The sequence below is a fragment of the Falco naumanni genome, chromosome 5, assembly GCF_017639655.2.
Source record: "Falco naumanni isolate bFalNau1 chromosome 5, bFalNau1.pat, whole genome shotgun sequence".
Taxonomy (NCBI): Eukaryota; Metazoa; Chordata; class Aves; order Falconiformes; family Falconidae; genus Falco; species Falco naumanni.
In genome coordinates, this window is record NC_054058.1 from 44628919 (window position 1) to 44654204 (window position 25286).

The 25286-nt window shown below is 39.9% G+C and overlaps 1 protein-coding gene and 1 long non-coding RNA gene across 12 annotated transcripts; one reads left to right on the top strand and one right to left on the bottom strand.

The window, feature by feature from the left end:
- The first annotated feature begins 774 nt into the window (after positions 1–774).
- On the top strand, positions 775–11553 carry MRPL42 (mitochondrial ribosomal protein L42). 2 transcript variants are annotated; one of them, XR_005827892.1, is made up of 7 exons: positions 775–1297; positions 2617–2721; positions 5070–5133; positions 6064–6148; positions 7422–7585; positions 8858–8965; positions 9864–11553. XR_005827892.1 is itself a non-coding variant. In XM_040594176.1 (6 exons), exons 1-6 carry the CDS (start codon positions 781–783, stop codon positions 8901–8903), a joined length of 981 nt encoding a protein of 326 aa, XP_040450110.1. In that variant the 5' UTR covers positions 775–780; the 3' UTR covers positions 8904–8973. The 2 variants fall into 2 exon arrangements, 1 of the variants encoding a protein (XP_040450110.1); XM_040594176.1 differs by lacking the exon at positions 9864–11553 and having other exon boundaries at positions 8858–8973.
- On the bottom strand, positions 2468–25094 carry LOC121088319. 10 transcript variants are annotated; one of them, XR_005827896.1, is made up of 7 exons: positions 24958–25094; positions 17422–17514; positions 17204–17300; positions 16531–16573; positions 16076–16160; positions 15863–15940; positions 2468–2698 (listed from the first exon to the last, which is right to left on the bottom strand). It is a non-coding gene; the product is annotated as an uncharacterized LOC121088319 (long non-coding RNA). The 10 variants fall into 10 exon arrangements; XR_005827898.1 differs by lacking the exon at positions 16531–16573 and having other exon boundaries at positions 16076–16197; XR_005827901.1 differs by lacking the exon at positions 17204–17300 and having other exon boundaries at positions 24958–25091.
- Positions 25095–25286: the final 192 nt, after the last annotated feature.

Below are 25286 nucleotides of genomic sequence, written 5' to 3' on the forward strand. Positions count from 1 at the left end.
ATATTGCAATAAGACCCAGAATGGATGTCTTCCATCTTTCATGAAAAACATTCAAAAAGAAACCTTTGCCACTGCTGATGGGAACAATCAGCTCTTGACTAGTGATTTCTGGTTACACTTCCGCTACACTTCTGGAAGTTATCAGTGTCACTACAACCCTGCAGCTACAGAACAAAGTTGGACGCTGCTGAAATTGTGAAATTTCCACCCACAACTGCATGAAATTGCTGTAATACAGCCAATTACCAGAAAAGATGCAATGATTTGAAGTTACCTGGAAGAGGTCACAGCTTTTTCAAGAGGTCTCTTGTCCACAACTCTCCAGAGGAGTAATTCTGTGAAAGGAACTGAAACACAGCTGGCTGATCTGATTTAGAGATGCTTCATGGGCATGTGAGAGTTCATGATGCTGGAGCCATTTCAGGTACTACAGCAAGTCAGATAATTGAATTTTGTTTATACTTCTTGTCTTTTATCAGTGTTGTGTAAATACAACATTGTTTTTTAAACACTTTGTGACTCAGTCTTTGAAAGAAGCAAAGCAAGTAGCCCCAGAGCAGCAGCGTGCCTGAGGCGTTCAGGTGAGCTTTCTGCATGCCTTAAAGATCTCAAATGTGCTATTTCACGTACATAAAAGCCGGGCCTTCCCAGTGGAAAGGTATTACAGGCACTGTGAAACGTTGGCAGGCTGAAGAGAGGGAGCTGCTGCAGCCGTTGTGTAACTTAACCTGGAAAGCAAGCAGGCAGTGCTCACAGGCTTGTGAAATTGTCATTTGTCACATGTCAGAGATGCCCCTTCAAATTACAGGATTAAGAGGGGGTTATTTTTCAGCTAGTATAACAGGACGACATACGTTGTATTTCGGGGCGCGCTGCCCCCCGAAACCCCCTCAGCACAGGGACCGCCAGCCAGCACGGATAGCGGGCTGGAGCGGCCGCCGTCCGCCCGCTCCCCCGGGCCCGGCCCGGCCCGGCCCACCGCCATCAGGGCCCGGCCCGGCGCGGCGGGGCCGCCCCCACCAGCCAAGGAGCGTCTCGCTGGCCGCGGCAGCCGCATTTCGGAGGGCCTCAGGGTTCGTTGCCGGTGTCGGGACGGCCCTGGGCGGGGAAGGAGGCGGGGAGGGAGGCGGCGACCGCGCCCGCGCCCCGCCAGAGGAGGCCCGCACTGCGTGTCCCGGCGTGCCGCGGGGCCAGCCGCCGCCGGAACCGGAAAGGAACCGGAAGGGCACTAGGTGCCGCTTCCGGCACTGTGGCCGTCGGTGGGCGGCCGTGAGGGGACGCGGCGGCGTCCGCACAGGTAACAGCAGCGCCGTGGCGGCCGGAGGGGGGCGGCCGGGCTCCCTCCCTCCCTCCCTCCCTCCGGGTTGCAGCGCCCGTGTCCGCGGGCCGGGCCGGGCCGCCGAGGGCCGGGCTGCTTCGCCGGAGGGTCGCTCCGTGCAGCACTGCCCCGGCCCCTCTTGTTTCTGTAGTTAATGACAATGTGTGCCCGGCTGATGCAGGGGAACTGCAGGCTAGGCCTCCGAAACGGGCCGGAGGAAGAGAGTTTATATACTTTCGGAAGGATTAAATCGCTGTCTTTCGCACTCGGGTTTTGCTTGTTGTTTTTTCTTTTAACAGCCTGCAGATCCATGTGCAGTCTGCGGGATGGGAATGCCCCGATTTAAACTGTAGTGATCCTTGAGGCGAGGCCGAGAATGGGCCGGTGCTTGAACCCTGTCCTTTGACAAGGTGGTCCAGATCCGCCATGTTCCACACACCTTTTTTATTAATGAGCTTTCAGAGGCATGTTATGAGCAGCTCTGTAGATGGTGTGTTAGTGTTTGCTAACTTGTCACAGGTAAAGAAAATGATGACTAATAATTTTTCAAAATTTGAAAAAACACATTTCTGGTGACGTTCTTAAGTGCTAAATATGAAGTAGTTTTGAAGAGGTATTGTTGCTTTTTTCTTTTTTTTTATGAGTATGTCTTTAAACTGCCTCCAATTAAGTTTTTTTAAAGATTCTCTTTGAAGCAATTTTTTTTTTCTGTAGGCAGTGAAAACTTAAGATGTTTGTATGTGTTGTTCTGCCTCTGTGCAATTTGGGGTAATATTTAAGGTATTCTAAATGGTGTTTCATAGCTTTTAGGTGTATTGCTTTTGAGATGGATGAAACCAACTGCTCTGTTTAACTACAGCAAGTGTTATTTCTAAGTACTTCTATTTTTATACTGGGTAATGATATCGACATTGTGAACAAAAAAAGCATATTTCAGGTATAACTCTGTGACTTGCACAGAAGGAAGGATGCAAAACTTAAGTAGGTGAGTACCAGTAGAAAAACTGAGAAGATCCAAGCTTGGAAACTTGAAAAAAGTTAAAAGGTGTACCTTTAAGTAAATAAAGTCTTGTACTGCATTTGGCTATTAAGGAGGCAGGTACCAGGCTCTTAAATAATAAGGACTTCTAAACAACTGACAAATAATGATTAATATACTGCACACATTTTATTTATCCTTAAGATATTCAAGAAATTAAATTATTGGTCTTTTGTACCCTTTTGTTATGAAACTGGTTTCTTTCAGAGGTTGTTCTGGAGAAAAAAAGGATGTGGTGTCTGAATTCTGTCTTGTCCAGGACTGATTTCTTCTGCTGTCAGCATGGCAATGTCAGTTAGAGCTGTGTGGTCCAGCTTGTTCTGGATGCGTTCAGTAGCAACCTGTAAGCAGACCCCACTGCAGAGTAAGTAGTGATGAAACCAGAAGTCCTATACTAAAACTTGTTCTTTGAGAGTTTATTACTGTACTTTTTAAGGTAATGGAAGCATGTAAGTGAATTTTTATTTGAACGGAATCAAGTCTGCTATTCCATATTCTCTGCTAATAATAAGAGAATATCTTGGTTTGTTTTTGTTTTCTTTTAAAGCATCCATGGTCCACATATGGTGCTTCTTTAACTTATTAACTAGCTTGTAAATACCACCCTCTTGTCACTGTTTGAATTTGAAGATTTATTTTTCAGACTTAGTGGTGAGAAAAGACTACAGTAAAATTTCATTATTTAACATATAGAACAAGTGAAAACAGGCAATATTATTTCTTAAGATTTTTGTCCATGTTTTAGATGTCAATAGAAAGATGTAGGGGAGATAGTAAAGGTAGTAAAGAGTTTGGAAAATATAATGGACATGTTACATTTTAGAGGTTAGTGAGCAAAAGGGGAAAGAAATATTAGGAAGAAATACGAACTATTTGCAGGAATATTTTACCAGAACTCAATTTTTTAGTAAATAAGAATGGCTTAATTGGAAGAACTGAAGTGCTAACAAAAATTCTAAATTTAAGAATTTTATATTTTAAATAGATATAGCTAATACATTTAAATATATAAATTTAAGAATTTTGCATCTAAAATATTTATTAGAGGAAGATAGCCACAGAAAAGTTTCTACTTGGTTCTGTCAGCTTTCCCAATTTTGACACACTGAATGCTCTCCCCCTCTGTTACGAACAGCCAAGAAAAATCCTATTTGTATTAAAACTATGGTCAACATAAAACAACATGTTAGAAAAAAGTTGAAACCTTTTAATGACTTGAAAACAGAACACTCAGAACATGCTAAGACTTAGTTCTTATGGTCATAATTTGGTCTTTAAAGCATAGTGGTAGAAGAAGCTTCACTGGACTCAGAAACTTACATATGGATTTGTGTCAGGTTCTAGCAGTAAAGGAAGGGGTTTGCCAGTATAAGTCAACTACAGGCAGCTCCTACACCCACCTTAGGTGTGCACACCTATATGGTTGTGGAAGGCAAGATGCCCACGGTATGGTTCCTATGTAAGGGACTGTTCCTGTTTAACACCTTACATTAGGTTTACAGTTGGACTTGATGATCTTAAATGTCTTTTCCAACCTAAATGATTCTATCATTCTATAAAAAAAATCGGAATAGATCATGGGAAAGCTCAGTTGGAAGGCACTCTGGGTGGTGTGTGGTCCAACCTCCTGTTCAAAGCAGGCTCAGCTCTGCAGTCATACCGGCTTGCTCAGGGATTTGTCCAGCTGGGTCTTTTAAGTCTCCAAGGACAGAGGCAGCGCAGACCTGTCAGGGCGCAGACCTGTCAGGGCCCCGGTCCTGTTGGTTGGCTGTCCTCATGAGGAAAACATTTCTCTACATATCCAGTCAACCTCTTGTTCCAGCTTACGGGTTTTGTTTCATGTCCTCCTGCCATGCAGCACTGTGAACAGACTGGTTCCCTCACCTCAGTAACCTCATACATAGTCACTGGGGGCTGCTGTTGGGTATCCCCAAAACTTTCTCTGCGCCAGGCGGAGCCAGCTCCAGTCCCTCAGCCTTTCCCCACAGGGCAGGTGCTGCAGCCCCTGACCGTCTTGGCAGGCCTTTGCTGAACTCATTCGAGTTTGTCGAGGCCCCAAAATGGCTGTAGTATCTAGATGTGGTCTAACAGGTGCTGAGTAGAGGGAGCTAATCCCTTCCTTCATTGTGCTTAGTACAGTCCTGGATGCTGTTGGCCTTCGTTACTACTTGTAATTCCTGTGATTGCTTTCCTTGGAGCAACAGGAACCTGGGGAAAGGGGTGAAGTTGTCTAGTATTATAGCAGTCAAGACATTATAGTTCTGTATTTTGTATACCATATATAGCAGTGGCCAGTGAAGTACAAATTTGATTTTTATAGTAAATATTGCTATGAATGAAGTTATGATCTTCCTGGTAAGTCAGAACGTAATGTTCTTTGCATATATAAAGAACGTACTGTAGTGGTGGAATCTATAGGTATTTTGTTCATACTGTGATTTTTCTTAGGAAAACAATGAAATTGAAAAGGTAAATGCAGGCTGTAGCCTCTTAGATACTTTATTTTTTTATTGCTCTAGAAATCTGTGTAGTAAAGTGAACTTCTATTTAGACAGTATTTGGGTTTTGTTAATCTAGAACTGAGGATTCCCCAGTTGAGACTTGGAAGAGAATGAAAATATAAACATTCTTAAATTTGGCACAGCTCTGCTTGTTTTTACATTAGTGTTCTAGTTACTTGCTTTTTTTTACTTGCTTTTTTTTGTTTTGCAGATGGAGCTATGCATCGTGCTTGCCATAAATCTACATATTCAGTTCTCCCTGAAGACTACAATTGGTACTTCAATGTGTGCCCTTTCCATGTGACCTTTATTCCAGGGCTGCTTTCTGTGTTGTGAAGTTGTCATATAGTGATACCAAATACATCTTCTACCAGTTTTGAATATAAGCAATTTTTAACTAAAGTACTGTTTCCGATCATAAGGATTGTGAAGTTAATATTTAAAAAAAAAATGAGTAACGAAAAATCATGCAGGACTCATACTAAACATGGTGATGATCCCAGTACCCCTTCAGTTTTGTTTGTGGAACAGCAAAATTAGCTAAGGAAGTAATCTTTATTGATGATTGTTGTTAAGACAAAGTCCAGGTATTTTTGTGCTACCACATGGGAAACTTTTGTAGAAACCAGAAAAGATGATACAAATATAGTGAGAAACACAGCGCCCGTGCCATTCAAGGCTTTAGGAAGCTAATGTGTTAAAGGAAGGGGAAGGAAGGCAAGAAAGTCATGTTCCCTCAAGGAACCTCTAAGTAGGACTTTTTCTTCAACATGCTTATTATCTTTTACCAAATACAAAAGTTGGAACCCCAAACAGAGCTTTGTTTCCTATTCTTTCTTCTGTAGGTGCCATACTTCTTACAAAGGCATGTTGTCCTAGAGATCATTATCTCCATCTGTTGCTACAGTTTTATATGCAATTATTCAAAGTGTTAAAGATTTTTTTTCCAACCCATATTTCCAGCTATCTTTAATACTTTATTTTAGCCCTTGTTTTGCTCTCCATCCAAAAAAGAAACGTGAAGATGGCTGGGGGGAAAAAAAAAAAGCAAGTTCAGATCAAGTATTTGTGACCCTTATTTATAGAAGATTCTTAAGAATTTGTAATTGCAGGGTCAAATATAGTTTTCTATGGGACTTGGGCTGCTCAGGTTTTCTGAAAATTGTAGTGGGTATATCTAAGAGTGTAAGTTTTTATTTTTATAGCAAAGTGGAACTTGCGGTGACATCAGATTTGAAGACAATTGTCTGCTACCACCCTTCGCTTGAGATTCCATACGAGCATACAAAAGTATGTCCAAATCTACACATTTATATTTCTTTCTCTTGTAAAGGCATAAGTAGTTCATAATTTTGAGTCTTTAGGGCATCTTTTTTAAAATTTTAAATGCTGAGGTGCTTTTTAGTACATGATCAGTGTATCTGTGAAGTGAATGATGAATGTGTAGTTGCCATGAGGAGGACCTTATTCTCAGTTGAACTGAGGGAAAATTGGAGAGTAAGAAATGCTCAGATATCACAGCATATCGTAACTGAAATAGAATTAAATGAGGCACTTAGATACTACAGAGAAAACTAGTGTCTGTCTGAGCACTCCTCAGGATGTTTGGGATGCATGTTATAGTTCAAACATCCTACTGCGTACAGATGCTGCAGACTGGGCAAGAGGATATAAAGTGCTGCTGCTGTTTTCAGCTCGAGCTTTACATTTCATTCAGTGCTCTGGGTTTATAAATGCCACAAAAAACTTTAAATATTTTATTTTTATCTATTAGTAGTACTTCCAATGTGTTCTTTACACTGATGAAAGTAAGTCTAGATAAACTTTTCTAGTGTACACTTTTCGTTTTGATTTCCAGTTCTCATGTACTAGTGTGCTAGTAAAATACTGCAAATGGTAACTGTGTTGCTGATGTACCCAATGTGAAAATTCTCCATTGAAAACTTAAAAAGTTTTAGCACTGTTTGCCTGCAAGTTGTGTACTGGTATTTTTAAATTTCAGTTGCATGTCTGTTGGGGAAAAACAGGTGTAAAAGACTAAAACAAGGAAAAACGTTTGTAACGGTGCTAGTAGTTAGGTTTCAGGTTAAGAACAAACATCCTGGTCTTAGCAGATGCACAAACGATTAGGAAGTGACATTCTTCTCTAAGGTGCACATAATCTAAAAGCCTTTTTAGTGATGATTGTCACTATGAATAAATTTCTACATAGGAATAATGTAGGTACTTTTGTATTAGTAGAACTGAGGCTTATGATTCAGCTGGTGAATTGTAAGGATGAGATCAGCAATAATGATGACAGCAGTGCTGATTTTAGGGTTAGGATAATCAGCTGTAGCACCTGGGGTAATTAGATGTTTCTAGACATCTGCTGCACAGTGGTGTGGTTTTGTTTTGGGCAGGCGGGGGCGGTGGTAAATGGCCTTTACAATTACAAGCATTCTTCTGTATTCCATTGGTTTCAGCTGTTAAAGGTAAATTGTAATGCTATCTATGTAGCTTGGCTTTTTGTTTTTCTCAAAAAAAGGAGAAAAAGGAAATATATGCACTACTGTTTTTATAGCCCGTACCGCGGCCAGATCCAGTGAATAATAAAGAAGAAACCCTTGATCAAGTTTTGAAATCCAGATTGAATGAAAAAGATCTAAAGAACAATAGTGGTCCTACAATTGAAGAGCTCAGCAAAATGTTTTACACAACAAAACATCGCTGGTATCCTGTGGGACAGTAAGTATTTTCTTTTCAATGTTTGTTCCTTTTAGAGGTCAAGGGAAATACAGGAATAATTTAATGACCAGCTTCAACCTAGGATAAGTCATGTGAGAGAAGATACTGTCAGCACATGGGCTACTACATAAAATCTTAAATGCAGTGTTATGTAAATGGAAGACTATTTCATAAGGTTTTTTAACACTGCCCCTTTGCTAGCCTTTGCCACTTTTTTTTTTTTTTTTTTGATAAAATCTATCACAGAGTAGAATTTTTTTCATACAATCTAGTTAGCTACTGGTTCAGGTCGTTTATTAAAGTTGCCTAAGAGAATCTATTATGTAAAATACCCTCAATGGACATACCCAAATACAGCTTGGAAACATGCATTGTTTATTCTTTATCAACTTCTCAGGAAAAAAGACTTACTGGGGTGATTCTCAGACGAAAAAACAGTAGAGGTTTTTCATGTGAAATGGTGAAAAGTGCACTTTAGCGTGCCTTGTATTCAGAAAGCTAGGAGGAGGAGAGGGGCAAATATGGATCACTGAGCTTAAAGAGGAGCTATATACATTCAGATATACTAATGGAAACATGGCATTCTGGTTTGTGTTGCTCCTTTCTAGTCTATGTTACTACATTTTTTGGTAGCTGCTTATTTTATAGCTATGGAGACTTGATACAGGCAGAATTTTTTTAGTCCACAGAAAATTTTTTAATTACTGTGTTTTGAGTGTAGATAAAAGGAATGAAATGATAGGACTTTCTATGGCCAAAGGGTAGCTGCAACTTAAATGAGCATCCAAGAGGATCTTCCTTGTTTTAGGGTGGGTAATTAAGAGGGAAGTAGGGATAGCTTGTTGTTGTGAATAATTTGGGTTTTAGTTTGTCTGCAAAATATTATGCTATTTAACATACAGTCTGGCACAACTCCTTTAGATATCAAGTCTCTTTGTTCTGTAGCAATCACTTTAGCCAAAGGAAAAGCTGACCATGTAATAAAATTAACTTCACACAAAGGATTAAGAATAAACAGCAGCCTTTGTACCTATTCAGGCTGTAGAACTGATTGTATTATTGCGTGCTTGTAGCAGATGTAGCAATAGAAATGAGTAGCATTATGTAACTCCATGAACAGAGAGGACAATCTAATGAGTGGTCATGGGTTGTGCTCATGTATCTTGCGTTTCTCTTACTTGTGTAAGCTCAGGTTACTTGCTGGGTGCAAAAATATCAGAAAATCAAAGACTGTCCAAAGCTTGCATTCTCTGCAGCCTTTTTTTCTTCTAGATACCACAGAAGACGCAAGAATCCTAATCCTCCTAAAGATCGATAATTAAGATAACTTCTTGTTCGTCAGCGCTTTGCTGTTGATCTTTATTGGAAATAAAAATTACAGTAAGTGAGATGTTTGGCAATTCTGTGTGAGTGCTATAACAAAAACATGTTTAATTAAATTTGACTGTTATTTTCTACTTCATCATCTAGCTGACAGAAAAACATCAAAACTGCACTAGTAAGGATTCAGTGAAGGCTGTTGTACAGTCAGCAAATGTGCTAGTCATAAATTGGGTGTAACAGGTGACAGAATGCTCTGATTAAACTCAGTCAGAGGCTTATTGAAGTGGATGCATGAAGTCATGTCAAAATGGGAAGTCTAGAACTAGACATGTGGGGTTTAGTGTTATTTTGGGAGATTTTTAAAATTTTTTTTGGTACCTGGTAACCCAAATGCAGGTGTGTTTCAATACTGAGATATTAATGAGATAGTATTAATGAAAAATATTATGTGAGGTATTTACAAAACCGATGGAATAGTTTTGCTTCTTCTATTAACTTGCAAGATAGCCGATTCCATGTTTAACCCTACATCAGCCAAGTGATTCTATTTAATTGTCCTATTGTCCTATATTGAAAACTGGCCAACTTGTAGACTTAGTAACTTGTCCTTCTAAGTCACCCAGTATTCCTAAATATCTGAGGTAACTTCTTTGTGCGTTTGGGGCAGGTGGGTATTTTCATTTTTTAATCCCACCCCAACTACTGTTCAGTGAGGATGCTATGTTCATATAAATCAGAATAACTGTAGCTCGGGCAGGAGTGTTTTGCCTCAGCAAGGTTATCAGTGAAGACTCACAACTCTTTATAGCTCACCTAGGTGGAAGGATTGGCCCTTGAATATATAAAATACTTCAAAGACATTTGGCTTGATTCTACTTCATAGATTCAGAATTTATAGTGCTTAAATGTTTCTGCTATTAGAATATTTTATGTCATCTAGCATATTTTTTCTCAGGAAAAGGAGATCCTTTACTCCAGTCTACAATTTTAGGCATCAGACTTCTGATAGAAAGAGCTGGCTTAGAACATTGTGCCTCTGCAGAGATCCCAGTGACTTCATAATGTCTCCTAAGGAGATCCTTATACATAATTAAAAAATAATTATCCCATATATGTAATTCATTTTGATTGTATTTCCTTTCTAAAGCAACTTTGGTAAGCTAGGAAGGTTCTCGTTTCTTCTGTTAGTTTAATTTTGCCAGCATGTGATACCTACAGATTTTGAGTACCTCAGAAAGTCTCTAATCCTGTCATTGTTAGTATAAAACATGCTTACTTTTCTGAGGTTATTACCAAATAACCTTTTTTCCTTTAATTTCCTTTAATTAATTTCCTTAACACGATGTTGGATGTGTGTAAAAAGTCTGCCTCTAAATACTTCTGGAAAATTTTATGTGAAGCTAGTTGAAGTATTTATCTTGGTATTATTTTTAAAAATACATTTTTAAATCCAAATGCCAGTTAGCTGATAATGGCTTATCATGGCAGAGCATGGAATCATTTTGCGTACTCTTTCAGTTAAGATATCTGAGTCCATGTTTAAGCCTACACCAGCCAAATTATTTTGGCTCCACGTTATACTATATGTTGCTTGTGTGATAACAAACGCGGTATCATGAAGGAATGTCTATTGTGTCTATGAAAAGGACCACTGCTTATTCTGCAAGTTCAATTGCATGAAAACTGTTATTTTTTTCTGCCTAGAATATAACCTTAAAAAAAAGTCTTTAGTGATTTGCAGTACAACAGATTTTAGTATTTTCATCTATTTATGGCGCCTGGTACTGATACGGGTCCTTAAGTGAGAAGCTTACATCTCATGTTTAGAGTTTTGTTACATTCCACTGCATAAAATCAAGCCCTCTTTATTTTTGTAAAACTGAGACCTAGTATGTCACTGTTCAACTTTACACCAGTGTAAAAAGAGATATCCTTGGACTAATTTAAACTTTCAGTTATTTTTCCCCCTTCTCCCTGATGCTTTTGCTTATCGCTGCCTAATACTATTAAGGCATTTTGCTTTACAGAAACCTTGTTACCACATTTGTCTTTTCTTGCCTGTCAAACCCTGTTTGTGATCAAACATCCACAATCACTGTAGAAATGGTGGATTTCTCAATGTTTCCCAAGTATTTCTGGATGCTTTTCAGGCATTTTGAGGCCTAAAAAATCTATGATGTGCTGGACTGCTGTGTTTAAAGTACTACGTCTTCTGACCAGCTACTGGAAACTGAGTCTAAAACACGTTCCCTACATATACCCTCTGCCATTTTGTTGCTACGGTAATTCGTGAAATTGGTATTTTAAAATCTTTCCCTGCATTACACTGCCGCTCAGTCTTTCTATGCTCTCATCTACTAAATCTTTCTTCTGGGTCATCTGAAGCATGACTTAATTAAAATCCTACTCTCTCAGTAATTCCAAGCTGTTCCCCTGATTTTCTAGTCTTGAACATCTACATAAAGCTGTCTTTATCTGTTTCTCTTCACTTAAACTGGGAATTAGAAATCCATCCATTTGATTCTTGTCCCACTTCATGCAAAAGAATGATCCCTTTGAAAGTTAATCTGGGATTTCTTATTTTCTGTTGCTCTTGGTCTTTGTAATTGAAAACCTAAGTTGTATAAAATTTACAATGTTGTTAAGTCTGCTCTGGGGTCTCTGTATCCAGTTTTAGGCGCTTACCCATTTGCTTTGTATCTAGTAGTTACTAAGTGTTTCAGACCTTATTAGGCTCGCTGCTGTAGGTAGTATACAGTTGGGTATATATATATTTTTTTTTATTGTGTTACTAAGTCCTCTTGGGCTTTGCTATTACAAAACTGTCTCAATTAAGTAGCAAAAACTTTGTCTTCAATTCAGACCACTTAAATAGCAGCTCAATCTATCTCGATGTCCTAGTGAAAAGTTCTTTCGCTTCCTGTAGTTAGACCTGAATTAAAAAAGGAAGCATGCAAAAACCAAAACAGGTTTTTGCCTTTTCTATGTGCAAATTATGTTGTTCTGCAGATTCTTGGTACTACCACCAGGAGGCAGTCTTGCACAGTAACGCAACTGGATTTGCTTGAAACCATAGAGGATGTAGCTATAGCATCACACTTAACACTACTCGAGACATGCATTAGTGGTTCTTTACTTAAATTTTTAAGTACTGAAAAAAGGAACTCCCTAGCAGGCTTGAAAGTGGTTGGATTCAAAGGGTCAGTGCTTCTTTTGTGGAACTTGCCTATTTGCTTTGCTTTCACTTTTGTAATGTGTAGCAGAGATGTATTCACACCGAAACAAACCTCACCCTCCCGGTTTTGAAAACATGAGCCAATAGTGGAGCAGTAATGGGACGCAACAGCCACATCCAAGTTGCATGGCTTTACGCTTCAGTTCCTCATGGCTGTAATGCAGGGAGCAGTTATCCACCCACCCCTTCCTGCCCCTCCAGTTGTTCAGTCCTACAAGAAAGGTCTCTTCTTGTCTGTTTACGGTTGTAATAGATCTGAATTTCAGCTGCTGCGTCTCAATTCTGCTGTACCAGAATAAACCACTGCAGCAGCGATGCTAAAAGTCCCAGTGATGATTGCTATTTAAAGCCAACTCTACATTTCTCAGTTACTCCAATCTGTATGAATTTTAGCAGCTGCTCTGTGGTAATTTCTCACATGCTCATTCCATCCTCAAACCCAGTACCAAGTGATAGAATGAAGATATGAAATAGGTGTAGGCTGCATTCCTATTCTGTAATAAAGGATGTGTACTTTGTTTTAATGCAATAATATAAAAAAAATGACTTAAAATAAGCCCACTGGTCACAGGAATAAATGTCAGACAAATTGTGTACCTACGATATGTAAAAGTTGGATTCATCTCCAGGACTGAGATGGGTACTAACTAGACATCTAAGCTTGAGTTAATCTTTGTAGGCTCTTCTTATAGTCAATTGACACAAAAAAGTACTGACGCAAGGCAGCTGATTTTATTTTAAAATTTTATTGTCTAGAATACATGACACGAATTTTTCACTGGAGGTGCTTTTTGCTTCTCGTCTATAAAGGGAGGATGAAGCTTAGCTGAGATTCAGGTGCTTGCATTAGAGAAAATAAAAGCAGGTTTGGGGTTTTTTTAATTCAAGAGAGCATATATGTAAAAGAAAAATACTCCACTTAATTTTAATACAAAAACGTTTTTGCTGTTTCTGCTAGGCTTCAGTAGCATACAGTCCACATACAGGAACTCTGTTTTCTATATAGAGTAATTCACACACATTTAATTTGTAATTTTGAGTAAACTGTGTATAGGATTTTAATTTCACCTCCTTAAATGTAATCAACCCTCCAATGTTAAAAGATAATACTAGAGCTGTTATTTTTTTTGTTCCATTTGGTGCGTAGTCACAGGAGAAATAAGGTAATTGCTTATTTTATCTATCTTTATAGCACCTCTTCTAATGAGCTTATGATTGCAACCATACCTCTAGGTCCTTCTAGAAAAATGAACACAATAAATCATAATTTACTGGGTAATTTGCACAGAATTATCTGAATATTTAAATACAATTTATGCAGAGTATTAGTTCCCCTGTATGTAACTACAGCTGTTAGGACACTGCTCATCAGAAGATGGGAGTTATGCGGAAGCTGCATAAACCAAACGGCATGTTTGGTCAGCAGTTTTCATTGCATGGCTTCTGGAGAAGTAAAAGTTTATGGCCTGGAGTACCACTTTATTAAGTGTCATGATGTAGGTGAGAAACGATAATCCATGTATCACAAAGCTCTTCATCACCTAGAGGCACCACAGGAGGTTGGAATGGCCAACAGAACTGAGCAAGTTTGTCAACTACTCTTTCTGAAAAATCAAGTAATAAGTACAAAACCCAGTTGTGCTTATATTCAGCTTTACTGCTTGTCAAGTCTTGGCTCAGAGGCAGTTTACCATTTTTAAATAAGGCCAGTTTTAAATTTATAAATAGTTTATAAGCTTATAATTCCTTGGCAAAAGAATCTCCCTACTAGCAAAACATAAGATATCACAGGAAAAGTAGTATTCTGGAAGAGATGGGTTTTAGCATTTCTTCTGTCAAAACTAATATAGATTTAACTAAGTAGCACGTCATTTTAATGAACACTGAAAAGTTACTGTTAAATTAGGCAACTGCATTAAGCCATTATCACACAGAATAAAAATTAACCTAAGTAAACAATTAAACTATTAAAGACCCTCCTGTACAAACATGTACTTCCTACTCACTAATGCTAACAAAACTGAGCTATATAGTTGCATGCAAAGATTAGTGTTTCTTAAAACACTGCTAGTCTTTCTCATTATTCAGATTTATGTTTCATTTGTTTAAACAAATAATAAGCTAAGTAGCATTTTTCTAAAGTCAACATCTGTAGGAATTGCACAGGATCAGAGCTGTGCTGTGGCAGTGATCTTCACCTTCTGCTTTAGTTGAGACACTGAGGCTTTCAACTGAATAATAAACTAATGCCAGGGAAAATTTTTCTTTGACCCCTAATTAAGTTAACAATTGGTTGGGATACAGTAGTATAAGCCTACAGGTGCCTTCTCATATTTTTTTGTTATTTTGTAGGTTTTAATCCTGGCTGGTTTAAGTATGGATTCACTTGTTATTTCTCAAGAATACTTTGTATCTTTGTAAAACTCCCACTCCCCCAGGCCATTTTTCATACTGTTAAAATCCTGGCATTCAGTGATGGGAAAATGGAGGGTGGCAGAAAGTTCCACAAATTTTAGAATTGGATTAAGAAAAAGGATTTCCTATTCAGAGTAGAGGCACAGTGCAAACAAAATTCATGGTAAGTTCATCATAAGCAGAGAAAAGAAAAAATGACAGAGAAATTCCCTTTCTAGAGCATATATTTGTATGTTCAAATGACTAAAATAAACATGCTGTATGTTAGCTGCATGTGTTACAATTCATTGACTTTATGTGGCCGTATTTGTTGAAGAAAGAGATTTGAAATGAGCCCAAAGAGGCCACTGGTAAGGCTGAAAGGTGACACAATGGTCTCTGAAGAGAAGAGCAGTGGTGGTCCTGATGGAGAGCAGCTGTGGTTAGTACCTACGCAGTGCTTAGCCAGTCCTTATCCAGTCTGAGGGCAAAACGGTGAATCGCTGGAACTGGGTGAGTGTTTTGCTTCCATATGACCAAGATTTTAACTCATAACTTTGTGGAAATGATACATGAGAAGCCTTAGATTATTTTTTTGAGTGAAGTGTTTATCCTGCAGTCAAAATACCTGTGTCTACACTTTACTTTGGCCAGAGGTGGCCCCCAGCGGCAGACTGATGCTCTGGGTCCCTCTGAGCAGTCCTTACTGCTGCAGGCTGGGGAACAAGCTCAAGCTCCAGCTGCTGATACCCACAAGTCTTTGTTAGTTCCCCCTGTTCCACCTAGCCCTCCTTAAAGCAATGGCTGCACACACCTGCAGTGAGAGTTCACACAGGCACTGCTCTGAAGATCACACCTTGTCTGACTTGACCTTGTGTGCTCTTTTAAACTCAAGCTGATGGTACACCCTCAAACATTACTGCATCCCAAAATGTATAATGTGTACCCTCAGTTTCATGCTAGGAAAGCACCGTTCTCACAGCCTGCAGTATAGTTTCACATAATTTCATATACTTCAAACTGTACAATACACCAAAAAATCAGAATTACATGTTGGGTCTGTAGGGGCACCAGAAAGAATCCAGGGAGTACTGTGGGATGTGGATATAGGAGTCTGCTCTAGAGGGAGGTAGCCCCAGCTAGTGTGGATATGAGCCAAGCCTCTTGGCATCAGGGACTTTATTAGAAAAGGCAAGACTGCCCTCTGAAATCAGGTAGTTGGGAACCACATCATTTTTACAGATAACCTGAGCTCAGACTGTTTGGACTACTAAATCTGACTGAGTCTGGTATGGGCTTATTGAGAATAGAAAACAGCAACTCACATGCATAATTACTGTTCCCTAAACAACTCGGTCATCGAGATTGTCTAATCCAGTTCAGAGATGTCCCAGTTGAGACTCCTGTAAAAATAAAACTGTTTTTCTTCTGGATAAACAAAATTAAATATGCAGAAGAAAGTACATTTCTGTAACTTCAAAGAAAATCAGAATTTAGCAACTTCTTCAACAGTCCACATCAGAGTAAATGAACCATACCAAAGATCACTAAATGTCAATATTCTGTAATTCTCAGCCTTCAGAGGATCAAAGAAATCTGAAGAAATGGTTCAAGTTGAGGCATCTGGCAAAATAATGAGGTGAAAGGCTTTCAGATTTTTCTGGAGAAAAAAACAGTAATTGGACATAATTCTTAAAATCTTCATTTAGGCATTACTAAATGAAAATGCTGTGTTTCCATTTCAGGGCTAGTGAAATGTCAACAAAAGAAAATAGTGATATAAACCCCAAAGAGCTGTTTTTCAGTTACTCTCAGGACATAAGGGATTTATTTATTTAAAAATCCGTGACACGGGCAAATGAGCTGTTCACTTTAAGTAGCTTGCCAGGTGGTTTGTTTTTTTTTCCTTTTCAGCTGTACTCATGATAAATTAATTTTGCTAAAAATATGCTACCAATTCAGCACAAATTTTTTTAACAGTTCATCTCCTTACCTGGCATATTCTTGCCCCCTTAGAACAGCCCAAGGAACCGATCCTGAAAATGCCCAAGGAGATTAAAAGATACGCATCAATTGATTGTTGAAGTATAACTATCAGAAGCATAATTGATCAGTCGTTTGGGGATTTTTATTGTTGCTGCATCTTTTCCATCAGCCAGTCCAAAGGGATTTCATAACATCGCACTCGTACCTCTGACTATGTAGGAATTTTGACTAGATTATGAAAGCTCCTAGAAATAATCTGTTTTGAAGTGTTAAGTGTATAAATCAAACTGAATGGAAACAGCTGTTATTTACATTCTCTGAATGCAGGATTACATTCCCTGATAGTTGAGGGGGGGGGAAGACATTGAAAGAACATGAAGAAATTGGAAAAATACAGATCTAGTAGAAATATATGCAATGTTGGGTGGTGTAAATCAGTATAGCCTCACAGGTTTGCCATCGTAACAATATACAGCCTGCCTGCCAGGAGGACTTGAAGAGCTTCACATGTTTCTTGGAGAAAGGAGGGGTTGCAGGAATGCATGTGCTGAAAACTAAAGCATATGAACAAATTCGTGTTTCAGTCTTTTATGCAATGACTAACAGAGAGCCAGGCATTTTCAGAAATAGTCTCACAGAACAAAGTCCCCATTCACAACAAGATTTTGCTGTGGACTTACGTTAGTTTGAGATTATGTTCTGGAAAAATAACAAAAAGGTCCTGAAAAATGTAGGTAGCGTATTCTAGACCAGTGTGCCTGGACATGAAGGACTGTGCTGGAGGGAAAAGAAAGCACAGTGTGAAAGCTCACCCCTTCAGTGAACCCAGGCTTTACCTTTTTATTAGCCTGGCAGAGGCCCTGCTGCATGTCCCCTCTACGTGTCCCCCTTCGCTTACCCGGAGCAGATCCCCACTGTTACGTGTTCCACTGGGAAGCTCACACTCCCTCCTGCCATGCCAGCTTCTATCAGTAACATCACTGGCAACCACCTAGAGTAAAATAAACAGTAATAGACTGTCCTCAGAAAAGGTTAGGCATGTTTAAAAATGTACGTGAGACGTGGCTGCTAATTTCATTTGGACCAAACCCACTCAGTCAAATCAGCATCAGCAGTAGGAACCTGGGCTGGGGAATTAAAGGTGTGATTGTTTTGCCGGGCTTTCCTTATAAATGGGAAAAGGAACTGATGAAACCAACACAGCTAAAGCTCAAGCACTGCAGAAACATTTGATTCTTGGAGCCTGTAGTGATTCCCTCCAGGATTAGCTCTGCTTGACTTGGGATTGCTTTGTACCTGCCAGCACACAAAAACTATCATCATGCAGGCAAACGTGGGACAGAAATTTCATTCTGGGTCCATTTTAGATACAGACTCCTGCCTGCTGTTCTGCCTTACGCAAATGAGACATCTGATGGCTAAATGCATCCTCTAGTTCCTTCCCAGAACAGACTGATCTACAGCAGCAGGTTTTGCAGCTCCCTTCCATCCAGCACGATGTGGCCTGAAATGCTGGGGAAAAATTCTGCTGTGCCTCAGGCATCTTTCTGGATCAAATTTATTCCCGGAGGGATAATTTATCAGAGAAGTGAGCTCTGAAGAGAATGCTAAAAATAGGGTTAAAATTTTGAAATAGGGGGTAATGGCACTGAAAGTCAGGAAAGATGTCTAGCCCAAACTCACACTTTATAAAAGGCTTTGCATATTTTATAATAATTGTGGATATTATTTCCCCTCCCCTGTTCATTTACAAGGACAGAGAGATAATAACAAACCAGCAAATCAGAATTTGGTTACACAGAGCCATCTGTTAATTCTGGTGTATGGCAGTAGAGGGCATCTAAGGACTTCAAGTCACATATGGTAAGGGATTAAAATCAGATGGCTGAAGGAGTTACTACTCTCATCCTCAACCATTCACCCCACCCCGTGACAGAATTTGCCACCTCACGACCAAACAGCTCATGAAGCTGCTCCTGAACGACAGCAGTTCTGAGCCACGCCGAAACTGGGGTTGTTCTTAACACACCAGACGGAAAGCTCCAGTTGTTTAGGAGGAGATGCGTGCGTTAATTCCTCATCCCTGCTGCTGGCAGCACTCTGTCACAGCCAGGGGGAAGGATGCCTCAGGTACAGTATAAGGGGAGACACAACCTCCTCGAGCACTCTATCTAATTTTACCTACTAGTGTCTGAGCTTTAATTTCCACAAACCTGGCAAATACACTTACAGCAGGGTCAAACAATCCTGGGAATGGACAGGCAGTGCCAAGAAAAGGCGAGCTGTGGACCACTGCTCTTTCCTTAACCAGGAAGAGTAGCCCTGTGGCTGTTTCCTCGGTTGAGCCCCCAAAATGCTAGTCTGTCTGTCAGGTCTGTGTTTCAGTTTATGAACTCCCAACATGCCAGTCAGTTACAGGACAATGCCTTGAGCCTTCCTCACAAAAAACAAGCGTTAATCATCACAAATAGAAAGAGGGGAGGTAGCTGGCAGCTAGCACTGTTTTCTTGTCATCTCTTCAGGTTTGTATGACATCCCACCTCCAGCCTCTCTTTATAGTGAAGTGGGGAAAGCAGCCGTGCCTACCTTGAGCCAAAAGAGGCCAACATGTCGTCGGGGAGGGAGGTTAAGGCCATTACCTGACACTTAACGCTTAACGTACTAATTTGAAAAATTTATTTGATCCAAGCAGCATATAAACGTACCATGGGCAGCAGATTTTCAATTCACTGCAAGCAGTTTAAAATTATATAAACACATTAGTACATGTCGATTATCCTGTTATTGAAACTCCTAAATACAGCAACACGTCAGGCCTTCTGCTGAAGTCTATTATAGCCTTAGTCTGAAATTTAGAAGTGGCTCACGCCAGGAAAAGGTTCTACAACTCATTTAATGATTCACTGTACTCCTGAAATGATATTCATCTGTCTGCTTTCCATGGCAGCACTTCCAATCATAAACACTTAATTGTAGGAATTCATCCCCAAGGCCAAATAGCTCTGGGTGAATTAAACCATCTTTAATGTAGGAACTAGAACAGTGATTTAAAATCGATCTTTCTGATGGGAGACCATATATTCAGAAACATAACCCAGTTTCTTCTTTGTTTTACTTTGCACTCAAAATTCCCTCCTTTGGAGACAGCCACTGCATCACCTGTTTTAATTTTCCTTACTAGTTTCAGAACTGACTCATTGCCAACAAAGGAACTTTAATTACTTATGGATTGGCAGAGCACAGGAGAGCTGCCTGCATGCTGTCTGTCAGGAACTTTTTTCACAGACATTACTTGCTCTCTTTGGGAAGTAGGACTCGCAACTGGCAAGAAAACATCTCAAGCCTCCTCAAGCATAAAAGGCTTGTTTTTTCTGGCAGCATCTAGGACGAGAATGCAAGATTTCACAGTGCTTTCAGCTGTGCTATCTTTAGGATTTTTCTAAAACAAAAACAAGAGTGTAATTTCCCAAAAATCCAGAACTTCAAAGAGCATGGTTCTGAACATGTGTATGTAGAGATGTATGTGTATATATACACCTATACACACTTTCTCAGCCAAAAAAACAAGATAAACAAGTATTACAGTCATGGCATCTCATACTACAATCTGAAAACTGAAATCCATAGCAAATATTCTCCTAGTAGTTCAAAATGACTGCTATCAAAATGGTTCTTTTTTTTCTATCGTGTTCATAAAAAGGAAATGTGATAGGGAAGAAAATGCTGTCAAAGCATGTATATTTACAAATTGTCCTCAGGTAACTTTCAGCAGTATTTAGCTAGTTCTAGTCAGAGTGAAACTGGATAATTCACAAAATAATAACGTGACAGACCAAATTTCTGCTGTTTATAAAGAAGCCTAACATAGCATAAGGTGAAAACTGCTGGATAAATTATCTTTTATATATATATATATATATATATATATATATATATATACTTAGTACCCCGTGTCACCACATTCCACTTTTCCTTAACAAGTCCAGCCAAATTATTTTTATGTTTTGTTTTTACTGTAAATTGTAAATGGTAAATTAGAGACACTATAAAAGCACTACATTTAATATTTTTAATTAAAGATCCTAAGTATGTCCAGATAACCTCTTATTCAATGCAGTTGAGGCCTTTAGATGCTACCATAAGTTTCAATAGTATAAAGCACATATGAGATGAAAGAAGGATTTTAATACCACCTTTTTATGGTCAGAGTTTCATGCTTGCTGGTGATTATCTGTCTACCTATCCACTGAATTAAAGGAAATGATCCTTCTTTTTCTCAGCTGTCTTGGAAAGAAAAAATCTGGGTGCTATTTCAAAGTACTGCTCTTTAGTACCATCTCTTGATGGTTTGCTTTCAAATTACAAGTGCTGGTTTTCTTTCAGAACACCACTGATTTACAGAAATTATTCACTGTATTTTTTATTATTCTCCTTTACTAAGTGTCTATTTTCAAGAAAGATAAAGCATTCACATCTGAATAGTAAAAATGGCAGGAAATAAGGTGGCAGCTGGTTAAGAGTAAAATTGTTTGGTATACACCATAATTTATTTCATCAAAACATTCTGTTCCTCGGGGCAGCTGGAAAGAGCAAAGTGATCCCATTTATGAAAATACTTGTTTTCTCTCTGCTGTATTTATGATGTTTTAGGAACTCTGTGAAATAAGCAAACCTTCCTCCTGACTGCTGAGTGAGAAATTCTCTCAGGTCTCACACTGGGGACCTTGTTCGTGGTGTGGAGCTACAATTGTTCTCATTTGCTTGAGATAAAAGCTCAATATTCATATTTCTCTGCTTGAGAACCAGACATGCTGCCTGACCACTATAATCACAGGACAGGGAGGAACCATGGCAGTTATACACTGCTGTTTAGATCAGCTCAGGTAAACATTTGTCAAAATATGGTCAATAAATAAGACATATGTGATAAGCAATAGCTGGCCTTTTAACTAACACAGATTTTATCTGACCAAAATGGTATGTCATGGATAATGGATATTCTGTGCTGCATCTTCAGGAAGGAAGGAAGCAGAGAGCAAGGAGAGGCCCCTTGTATTCTTCCAGGTAGCTAGATAAATCTAGCTAAATAAATCAGTAAACCTTTTCAGCAAATCAGACCAAATCTAGCAAAATCAGCTGGGCCAAAAATGCATCATTCCCTACTCCGCTCACATTATATTATATAAATAAACCAGCATGCTAACTCTCTAGTAAATTTGGCATACTTTTCAGGAATAAAGTGAAAATAATTTCTAGCAACAGGCACTTCCCATGAGTGTAAAAACATTGTTGCCTCCATCCTTGGTCATGAAAAGGATTTTTGCCTGAAGGAAAAATAAAAATTAAATGCACTTGTCCCTCTCCTTCTCTTTTTGAGCATACACATTTGAAATCAAGACAGAAATGTAATATATTCTGCTTCTGATTTTCAAGAACTCTTAAATGTTCATGTTTTCACTACTAATATAAAGCTCTATTAAAAATATCTATTACATGGATGATATACTGCCCAAACTAAACCATTCATGCCCAGCAGAAAGTATCTGGAAAAGAAATCAGAGATTCCTTAAGTCTGTGCCTTTCATCTCCATTCAGATAATACACCTCTAAAACTGGCTCACAAACATTCCTAACTGCATACATCCAGGCAGTATCTGTCCTAGAATCGCTACCCCCAAAACATAAAGACTAAAAATAAATAAAGCACTTGGTTTGAACTGCACTTAGAGATGTTTAATCCCCATTTGTATAAACTAGGTTTCTGTTCATATTAATGGCTCTGTTTAGAAGAATTATTGTTTGTTACATGACAAATTAAAAGACCTCATTTTGTTTACATCATGGAAAGCTAAGTTTTCAATGTCTGCTGCTGCTTTTCTCTTTCTCCATTTCACATCTCCTACTCCATTATAGTTTTTTATACAGTAAAACACTTCAGGCAGACCAAGCATGTATTAAACATCCCAATGCCAAAGAAGCTAAAAAGTAGCTTAGTTTCATGCACCACATGTGGCCCATAATCCCAAAAGTAATTTAATTTAATCACCTTTTCTTACCCTTAAAAATTATATTTTTTTCTCCCCTGTTACTGTGTGAAAGGCTCACGCAGACAGAAGAGAAAACCAGCTAACTAACATTGTTGAAAAAAACTAAAATACTAACTTACTCCACCGAGCCCATAGTACTTAGGGAAGTCTCATACCACAGAATAAAGGTAACTGTGAACCAAAGTACTCTTATGAGGTGCCAAAAGTGTCATTTACAAATCGATTTGCAGTTTTTAAGTTTTAAATTCATTACTCTTGTAAATTTATCAGATCTTTAGTACTATTCTTAAAAGACATTAAATTCTCATGAAAAAAAAATACAACAGAACTCTGTTTAGGAAAGATCCTGCTGATACACTACCTATGTAATTTTTATGCTACCTTTTTCATGACAATATCTGAAGTTTTAAGTAACAAATATGTATTACATTCTTCTGTTCTTGTTTCTCATTCACCACATAAATCATGGTCTTCCTCCCTCTGCCTTTATAGCAGCCAGCTGTGGTTTTAGAAACAAATTATTATGACTTCAAGTGACGAATAAACAGCAGAAGCAAAGGAAGTCTTGCGATACTATCCACATAAAAATGCCATTAATAAATAACGGGAAAAGAACTACAGCAAAGCTGTAAAAAAGCAGCTTTGCATGCAGACAAGATGCATTCCATTTCTCCAAGACGATTTAGTGAACTTTAAAGGAATATCCCCAATTTCAACTCTATTATAGCAAAATAAGATTTTTGAGCAAAAGCTCTGTGACTGCATATACATATATGGAATTATTTAGTTAAAAAATATATCTGTATTCTTTGTTGTTGTTGTTCTTCTGAATATAATGAAACTAGGGCAATTCTGAAAAAGTAAGATTTTACGCAAGATCTCACATCATTAGTAGCGGAACAGTAAACTAAATTTCGAAGTACACGGACATGTTCTTTCCCCTCCTCACATCTATCCAACTAAAAGTCAGTGAGGATTCCACAAATCACTGGAGGCTAGATCTGAGGCTATCCGAACTGCACTGACGAAAACATGAACAAGAATGACCTTCAAGACCCAAATTGTTTTAAACTATTTCTGAGAATGCTTAAGAAAGACCATGTTTTCTCTTCAGACCTCATTTTAAATCTGCAGTGCTGTCAGTGACTAAACCCACCTTTTTTTTCATAAACTGAATAAATTAAATTAAAAAGCACCCAGGCATTACAAACAGATGAAACCATACTGACCAATTCACTTAATTTTTTTTTCTCAAATGAATCTGCTTAATTACTAAATACAGCACTTATTTTTTAAGAGAGCTATTAATTCTAATACTCTTCACTCATCCCCTTACGTTTAAAAATTGCAATATCTATTACAAAAGCCTTCAGGAACTGTCTTCCACGGTCCCTTTTTTTCTTTATAAAGAAATGCTGAATTTCAGAAGTTTCTGGGGAGTGCTACCCAAGGCAAGAGTGTCCCTGCGGGAGCGTCCTCCGTGCTGGGGAGCTGGCACACCGGTGCTGCCGGCTCCCTCAGCCAGACTGTCCAGCCTAATACAGGCTAACTTTTCTCTTTGATAATAAACACACACACACCCGATTTTTAAAGCTATTCTTTTGTATTATTCTTTTATATTATTTTTTCCTGAGGACTTGAAAAAGACATCTCTTAATCCTTCTCCCGTCAAAGCCGAAAAATACTCTCTCCCAAGCACCGCCGTGCAATTTGCAGGGAGCCCTGACCTGCAGCCAGGGACAGGGGTGAGACCAATACGGCCACTTTTGCTTTGTTTCCCCTCCTTTTTTTCCTTTTTTTTTTTTTTTTTGTCTTTCTAAAGTCGGCTCGAGGCCGCCGGGGCAGCGGCGAAAGGTGGCTGGATACCGAGCAGCACCCGCGGTGCAATCAATCATCTTCACGCCAAAAAACAGCTTTGGGTTTATTAAATAAAAAAGAAATAATAATAAAAAAAAAATCGCAGGGGGGGGCGGGGGCGGGGGGGGGGGGGGGGGGGAGAAGCGGCGCGCGCATCGGCTGGTAATGGCTGTTTGTAGCAACGAGGTATTTAGCGCCGGAGGGTGAAGGGGGGTGGAGAGCAGGGTGCGGTGTCCCAGGAGCTTCGGCCGCCGCAAGTCCCTGGCATGGAGCTCCTGGCACGGGCCCCTGACGCGCTCCCGGCCCCGAGGGCGGGCCCGGCCGCCGCGCTCAGGTGCCCGCGGCTGCTGGCGCCGGGCAGGCCGGGCGCCCCTCGCCCGCACGCCGCCGCCCCGCAGAGGGAGGGTGCCGCGCTCCGCGCCCGCCCAGTTACCTCGAGAGGTGCCGCGCGCGCGGGCGGCTGCTGGAGCCCGCCGGCGGGCTTCAACGGCCGCTCGCGCGCCGGTGCCTCAGCAGCCCCGGCCACTGACCTGCTCGCCGCGCGGCTCCCGCGGCTCCGCGGGTGGAAGGGGGGGGGGCGCAGGGAGGGGTCAGGCCACCGCTGCCCCGGCGTGACAGGGGCGGTGGCTCGGTGCGGCGGCTCCGGCTGGCCGCGATCGCGGCGGAGGCGCCGGAGCGGGTCCTGTCACATGATGCGGTTCCTGGAAAGTTCCTGGAAAGCAGCCTTTGTATGTAGCCACCCCGGGAGGGGGGAGCGGCGGGGGCAGGATGCCCTCGCCTCGCAATCAAAGGCGAACAGACCGCCCGCGCCGGGGAGAGGGGGGGAGCTAAGGGTGTTGTTTCCCCAGGAGCACCGTCC